This window comes from Colobus angolensis, unplaced genomic scaffold (genome assembly GCF_000951035.1).
Source record: "Colobus angolensis palliatus isolate OR3802 unplaced genomic scaffold, Cang.pa_1.0 Scaffold480, whole genome shotgun sequence".
NCBI classification, from domain to species: Eukaryota; Metazoa; Chordata; class Mammalia; order Primates; family Cercopithecidae; genus Colobus; species Colobus angolensis.
Window position 1 is genome coordinate 138,987 of NW_012118266.1, and position 7,654 is coordinate 146,640.

At 49.8% G+C, this 7,654-nt stretch overlaps 2 protein-coding genes across 2 annotated transcripts in view; one reads left to right on the plus strand and one right to left on the minus strand.

Annotated features, from left to right (window-relative positions):
- The window catches only part of LOC105524019, a 22,547-nt gene extending 18,925 nt beyond the window's left edge, over positions 1-3,622 (minus strand). Inside the window, exon 1 of the mRNA XM_011959100.1 lies at positions 3,196-3,622. Within this exon, the coding sequence (XP_011814490.1) occupies positions 3,196-3,534 (339 nt within the window). The 5' untranslated portion in view covers positions 3,535-3,622. The remainder of the gene's footprint in view (positions 1-3,195) is intronic.
- Positions 3,621-7,654, plus strand: part of ZNF8 (zinc finger protein 8) — a 16,734-nt gene continuing 12,700 nt past the window's right edge. Inside the window, exon 1 of the mRNA XM_011959099.1 lies at positions 3,621-3,812. Within this exon, the coding sequence (XP_011814489.1) occupies positions 3,747-3,812 (66 nt within the window). The 5' untranslated portion in view covers positions 3,621-3,746. The remainder of the gene's footprint in view (positions 3,813-7,654) is intronic.

The following is a 7,654-nucleotide window of genomic DNA, read 5'->3' on the forward strand; positions in this document are numbered from 1 at the left end:
GGTGGTAACTGGGGTGGGGGTGGAGGGAGGGCAGTGCCTGAAATCCCCTCCTTTTCCAGATACCAGTGACTATTCCACCCATAATTAAACACCCATAAAATGAGAAATGCAAACAATGCTGGGTGTGACTCAGGAGCCAGGAACCACCCCCCACACTTGTCTCCTGTGTTTCCTTTCACTTTGCAATGAAAGCTTCTTGCTTTTCTGCTTATTCTGACTTATCCCTGAATTCTTTCCTGCGATGGCTTCAAGAACCTGGACACCAACTGGCACTGGTATCCATTGACCCTCCTGAGCCCTCTGGCAACAAAAGAAAATGCCAACATCTCATTATTATTATGAACTTAGTTTTGAACCCACTGATACCTTGAAAGGATCTCAGGAACATCCAGGGCTCCCTGACCCACACTTTAAGAACTACTGTAGGCCGGGTGCGGTGGCTCAAGCCTGTAATCCCAGCACTTTGGGAGGCCGAGACGGGCGGATCACGAGGTCAGGAGATCGAGACCATCCTGGCTAACACAGTGAAACCCCGTCTCTGTAAAAATACAAAAAATTAGCCGGGCGTGCTGGCAGGCGCCTGTAGTCCCAGCTACTCAGAGGCTGAGGCAGGAGAATGGCGTGAACCCGGGAGGCAGAGCTTGCAGTGAGCTGAGATCGCGCCACTGCACTCCAGCCGGGGCAACAAAGCGAGACTCTGTCTCAAAAAAAAAAAAAGAAAAAAAAAAAAAAGCCCAGTGTGGTAACTCTCACCTGTGCTCCCAGTTACTCAGGAGGCTGAGGTTGGAGGATAACTTGAGCCTGGGAAGCGGAGGTTACAGTGGATGAAGATTGCACCACTGCATTCCAGCCTGGACAACAGAGTGAGACCCTGTCTCAAAAAACAAACAACAAAAAAAGAACACACAGGCTTCCCCTAAAGAGAAGATAATAGATCCTTGCACACCTGCCCCTACCTGTCCAACACTGGTGGCCACTGTTCAGGAGAAGGCAATAGATCCTCCTAGTGCCTTCTTTGCCTGCAGAGAAGGGGGTGCTGCTGGCAGATTTTGGGAATCCCAATAGAAGACAGATTTGGTCTCCTGGAAGGCTGCCTGATCGAGTTCCCACAGCAGCTGCCGCTTGCTCAGGTGAGTGAAGACATCTGTCAAAAGACAAATTTTATTTTTATTTTTATTTTTTGAGATGGAGTCTCACTCTGTCGCCCAGGCTGGAGTGCAGTGGTGCAATCTTGGCTCACTGCAACCTCCACCTCCTGGGTTCAAGTGATTCTCCTGTCTCAGCCTCCTGAGTAGCTGTGTTTACAGGCACCTGCCACCACACCTGGCTAATTTTTGTATTTGTAGTAGAGACAAGGTTTCACCATGTTGGCCAGGCTAGTCTCAAACTCCTGACCTCAGGTGATCCACCCACCTCAGCCTTCCGAAGTGCTGGGATTATAGGCATGATCCACTGCACCCAGCCAAAAGAAAAAATTTTAACCAATTTGGTTAAAGATCAAATTGGCTTTTATTTGTGATTCATGAATCTGAGCAGCCTCCACTCTCCAAAACAGAATGACGGCTCCCGCCGGGCAATGGTAGAATAGTGGTTTTTGTAAGGTGGGAACAAGGAAACAGTACAATAGAGAAAAGGCTAATTAGTTAACTAGGTTACTTTTCTTGTAGAGATTAAAGCAGAGGGGACTTCCTTATCATGCTGACTCAGGTAGACTGGAAATCTGGTTTGTTTAGGGATCTACCTGCTTAAAGTATCAATCTGATTATGTGGCATTTAGCCTAAGTGACTCTGTCTTGGTTTGGTCTGGTCTCATGAGGTCCAGAGCAGGAGCTCAGTCCAAAACCATGTCCTCTCATAATTTTCTGTAACTTGCCTAACACCTGCTGCTTCTCAGGAGCGAGGTCCAGCAAAGAGCAGAGAGGGTACAGGGCCAGAAGGATGTGAGAGAGTGTGGCCAGCTCGAGCCCCTCAGGAGTCAGCTGCTCTGTCCCCACTGGTGACTTCTTCACTCCTTCAACACTGTGTGAAGGGCCATGTCATGGTTGATCTTCAGTCCCTCAGACTACACCATCAGCCCCATGGGGGTGAGCAAATACCAAGTAACTACACTCTTCCCTGCTATGTGTCTGGCTCTTAGTAAAAACTAAACAAAATTAAAAATTGTTGCGGTTTGAATGCAACCTTTTTGAATGGAAATCTGCTTTCTCATTTTTCTTTTTTAATAATTTTTTTTTTTTTTTTTTGAGACAGAGTCTTGCTGTTTCCCAGGCTGGAGTGCAGTGGCCCAACCTCAGCTAACAGCAACCTCCGTCTCCCAGGTTCAAGCGATTCTCCTGCCTCAGCCCCCTGAGAAACTGGGACTACAGGTGTCCGCCACCACGCCCAGCTAATTTTTGTATTTTTAGTAGAGACGGGGTTTCACCGTTTCGAGCCAGGCTGGTCTCGAACTCCTGACGTTGTGATCCGCCCGCCTCAGCCTCCCAAAGTGCTGGGATTATAGGGGTTAGCCACCGCGCCCGACTTTTAATAAACATTTTAATGGACTACAACAGACCCACAGAAAAGACACATCACAAAGTGAACACCCACAAGGAGAAGCAATAGGACTGTCAGAGGCATTCGACCCAGAGCGACTCCATTTTGAGTGAGGACTAGGAAAATGAGGCTGGGCTGCATTCCCAGAAAAGTAGGTATTCCTAACCTCTAGATGTTTACGGTTAAGGGAACAAATTAATAATGTTTACTAAAACAGACCCAGACTTGGGAGTGTCCAAATATCCCGGTATCTAGAGAATAAAGGCATTCTTAATTTTGCTTTAAAAATAACATAGATTCTTGAAAAATACAGAATTAATAATTATTTTTCACAAACCCTTGTAGCAGAGCACATCTCCCCAGAATCTATTTTTAGCCTATATACATGCAAGCATTGTGCCTCGGGTGCCTGGGTTCCTCCTCTTACTTTCAGGAACGTCCTACTCTCCATGGAGTAGCTCTTCTTTCACAACTTTACTTTTTTAACACACTTGATTTTACTTTGCACTGCGGACTCGCCCTGAATTCTTTCTTGCGCGAGATCCAAGACCCCTCTCCCTTGGGGTCTGAATCGGACCCCTTTCCTGTAACAGGACCAGCGCTCCGAGACTCCCGCCCCCGTTCCAGCCGCTACCCCCAAAATCTTTTTTATGAACAAACCCCTAAGTCGTCCCGTGACTGATGCCTGATGTGTGTGCGTTTTAGGCACCGCGGAGCAGAGGGTAAAGCGGAACAACCCCGGGCCTCCTCCGGCGCAAGCTCCCGGGAAGAGCAGGCCCGGCCCGCGGAGACGTGCACGGCCCCCAGCGAACGATCCTCACCCCACAATCCGCCATCTCTCGGGGTCCGCCCGCGCTGCCTACCCACGACTGAGGCCTCCGGTTGCCGGCGCCCTAGAGGGCATCGCAGCCCGGAGCAACACCGCCCCCACCAGCCCCAACTGAGCGCTCCCATTGGCCAGAGGCCAGCGGGTGGAGGCTCCCATTGGCCATCGGCCATAATGCTTCCATTGGTCGAAGGCCAGGCCGACGGAGACTCCCATTGGCCGAGAGCTGTGGCTCGCCGCACGACCTAGTGGGAGTTGTAGTCGCCGCGTCGCCGGGGCGGCCGCCATTGTCCGGCGTTCGGCGGGTCGGTTGGTCCCCTTTGGCTGGAGTGCCTCTCTGGTCTGGGGATCACCTCAGGCGCTGTCCTTCACTGGGCGATCCAGCATGGACCCCGGGGACGAAGGGGCAGCGGAGGTGAAGTCTGTGGGGCCGCCGGCGACCCGGCTTCAGGTAACAATAACAACAATAACGACGGCCGCGGGCTCCGGGCAAGCGTCTGCCGCGGGGATTGACCCTTTCACCTCGCGGCGCGATGAGGGCGGCACCGCTGTTAAGCCCTTACACGTGGGGAAACTGAGGCGCGGGTCGGGGCGTGGTGACCGGCCTGGCGGGTCAGAGGGGGGACCAGGGTTCCAACCAGGCGCCTGGCCCCCGAATGCGCATGCTCCACGCGGCCGTGTCCTCCCCAGGGCAGGGGTCGGTCATTCCCGAGAGAATCCGGCAGGCCCAGCTCCCGCGTTCGGCTCCGCCCCTCGACACGCTTACCCGTTCCAGGAAGGTCTGTCCTCGTGTTGACCGGCAACAGTAACTGTAGCGTTGGCCGGGTGCCCAGGTGGCACGAATCATCGAATAGAGATACTTTAACGCGTGGAGTCAGCCGACACCCACTGGGACCCCAGCACCGCGGAGCCCCTGCCTTGGGGCTTGGGCACAACCTCTTGGGGGCAACGATGGGTCACCACGCACTGAGTGTGACGAGAGTGACTACCAGGGTCGTCCCCTGCGAGACTGTGGGAGAGCTGCAGTGCAGGGCGGCCAGTGCTTGCAGGGCCATCTGGCCAGGAGAGCTCCACTTTCTAGACAAAGTGGCTGCTGCCTGTGTTCTCCATAAAGTGCTGCCTAGCGTGGCAGGAAACAACCATAATTATACTTCCTCAAGCTCTGCAACTTTGAAATTATGTACTTTTTTTTTTTTTTTTGGTCGTTGGTTTGTTCATGGGGATTTGCATTATTTCAGATTTGGTACACAAAGTGAGACTTGATAATCTTAGGTTGAAGGTTTTCAGATGTGTGTTACTTCAGATTTGCATGAAATGCTACCACATTTTAGTTTGTTCTTGCTGTGGATGGGGGACACGCAATGAGCAGTAAGAAAGGCTTGAGAGAAAATGTATTAGTTACCTGTTGCTGTGTCACTCAAAACTTCGTGACCTGGAACAACAATAAAGATCTCACAGCTTCCGACACTTAGGAGTACTGGAATGACCTAGCTGGTGGTTCTGGTCCAGGCCCATGAAATTACAGTGAAGATGTCAGCATAGCTGTTGTCACCTGAGACTTAATTGAGGCTGGAGGATCCACCTCCAAGATGGCTCACTCACATGTCTGTTGATAAGAGACCTCAGTCGTTCTCCATGTAGGCCTCTCTTTGAAACTGCTGGGGATCCTTTCAACATGGCATCTGGCTTCCCACAGAACAAGCGATCCAGGAGAGGGCAAGGTAGAAACTGTAACACCTTCCCTGACCTGAATTCAGAATTCACACTCCTGTCACTTCACAGTGTCTTACTGGTTACACAGTCAACCTTGTTCAGTGTTGGAGGGGACCACACCAGCACTGGAGGTCATTGGCAGAGGTGGTGGGTTAGCATCTTGGAGACTGTCCATCACAGGAGACAAGGACCAGAATGGAGAGCTCCAAGGTCCAGTGTCTTATCTGGTTATCTGTGTCTGCTGTAACAATTCACTAGAAATGTTGTGGCTCAGAACAATATTTGTCCTTATGGTTCTGGAGATCAGAAGTCTGAAATTGGTTTTCTGCACTGGAATCAAGGTATGAGCAGAGTTACCCTCCTCCCAAGGCTCTGTGAGAGCTACAGACCTTCTCTTCCTTGCCTCGTGGCCCTTTGCCCGTCTTCAAAGCCAGCAGTGTAGCATGTTGCTTCAGTGATCATATTGCCTTGTGTCTTCTATAGTCACAGCTCCCTCTGTCTGCCTCTCATAAAGACACTTGTGATTGCAAGTAGGGCCCACCTGGATAATCCAGGATAATTTTTCTGTTTGAAAATCCGAATCACGTCTGCACAGTTCCTTTTACCAGATATAGTAATATTCACAGGTTCTAGGAACTAGGACCTGGATATCCTTGGAGGCCATTATGTATCTCAGTCTACCATAGCCAGGCTGAGAGGAGCCATCCAGTATCCAGTGATGAGAAGGAGCCACTCACGTGTTTTAAGCAGTACTGGCATAGGGTTCAAAAAAACCCACTCATGCATTAGGGGCTGGTGGAAAGGGAGATGCTGACAGCTCAACTAAGGCAGTGGGGAAGAGAGGAGTGGTTAGGGCCCAGTGGCCAGGAGTTGGCTGATGCTGGGGTGGCCTGGGCAGCAGAAGGATGTGTAAAGGAGAAACATCTGAGCACAGCCCCACCCCTTCAGGCTCCAGAAGTGCGAGACAAGAGCGATCTGAGGTGGGGCAGAAAGAACATCATGAGACAGCAAGGAGTGGGCTTCTGCTAGAATTCCAAGAAGGAGGCCGAGAGGAGGCATGGAGGACTTGTGTGATACTATGGAGAACTCTCATGGCTTGGACAGACCAGTACTCAGTGGACCTGGTGTCTAGGCTGTCACCAGTGACTCTTGCAGAATGGGTGATGGTGGGAGGTGGGGGCAGGAGGCACGGGAAGCACGTATCAAAACTGGTGGACCGACTGGGCGCGGTGGCTCAAACCTGTAATCCCAGCACTTTGGGAGGCCAAGACGGGCGGATCACGAGGTCAGGAGATCGAGTCCCTCCTGGCTAACCCGGTGAAACCCCGTCTCTACTAAAAATACAAAAAACTAGCCGGGCGAGGTGGCAGGCACCTGTAGTCCCAGCTACTCGGGAGGCTGAGGCAGGAGAATGGCATGAACCCGGGAGGCAGAGCTTGCAGTGAGCTGAGATCCGGCCACTGCACTCCAGCCTGGGCGACAGGGCGAGACTCTGTCTCAAAAAAAAAAAAAAAAAAAAAAAACTGGTGGACATTCTGAGTGGAAGAAAGTGAAGACACAGAGACAGGAGCAGAGACCTCAGTTCTCAACCAAAGGCATCTTTCTGTATGTTTCCTATCAGAGCCACCTGCTACCCGTACTAAAATTTCTTTCGTGTTTTTTAATCTACTCACGTTTTTCCTAAAGGGAAATGTCTTTTTAAAATTGAAGTATTTGGGGCCTGGTGCAGTGGCTCATGCCTGTAATCCCAGCACTTTGAGAGGCCGCAGCAGATGGATCACTTCAGGTTAGGAGTTGAAGACCAACCTGGCCAACATGGTGCAACCCCATCTCTACTAAAAGTACAAAAATTACCTGGGTTTGGTGGCACATGCCTGTAATCCCAGTTACTTGGGAAGCTGAGGTGGGAGAATCACGTGAACCTGGGAGATGGAGGTCGCAGTGAACCAAGATTGCACCCACTGCACTGCAGCCTGGTCAACAGAGTGAGGCCCTGTCTCAAAAAATAAAAAAATTGAAATATTTGGTGTGTGTGGTTTTGTTTTGTTTCGTTTTTTAACCTAGCAGCAACACTGATGGTTTGTGGTTTTGATTTTTCATTTCCCTGATGACTAATGATGTTGACCATCTTTTCATGTACTTATTTGCCATTTGTGTATCTTCTTTTATATATTCTTCAAATGACTATACAGATTCTTTGCCTGTTTTGACTGGGTTGTCTTTTTATTACTGAGTTGTATGTGTTCATTACATATTCTAGATACAAGTCTCTTATCAGAAATGTGATTCCCAATTATTATCTCCCATTCTGTGAGTTGTCTTTTCACTTTCTTGCTAATGTCCTTTGAACTACAAAAGCTTTTGTTTTGATTACATTTTGTTGCTTATGCTTTTTGTTTCATATCTGAGAATCCTTTGCCAAATCCAAGGTTACGAAGATTTATCTCTGTTTTCCTCTAAGAGTTTTATAGTTTTAGCTCTTTTCATTTCATTTTATTTTTATTTATTTATTTATTTTTGAGACGGAGTCTCGCTGTGTCGCCCAGGCTGGAGTGCAATGGCACGATCTTGGCTCACTGC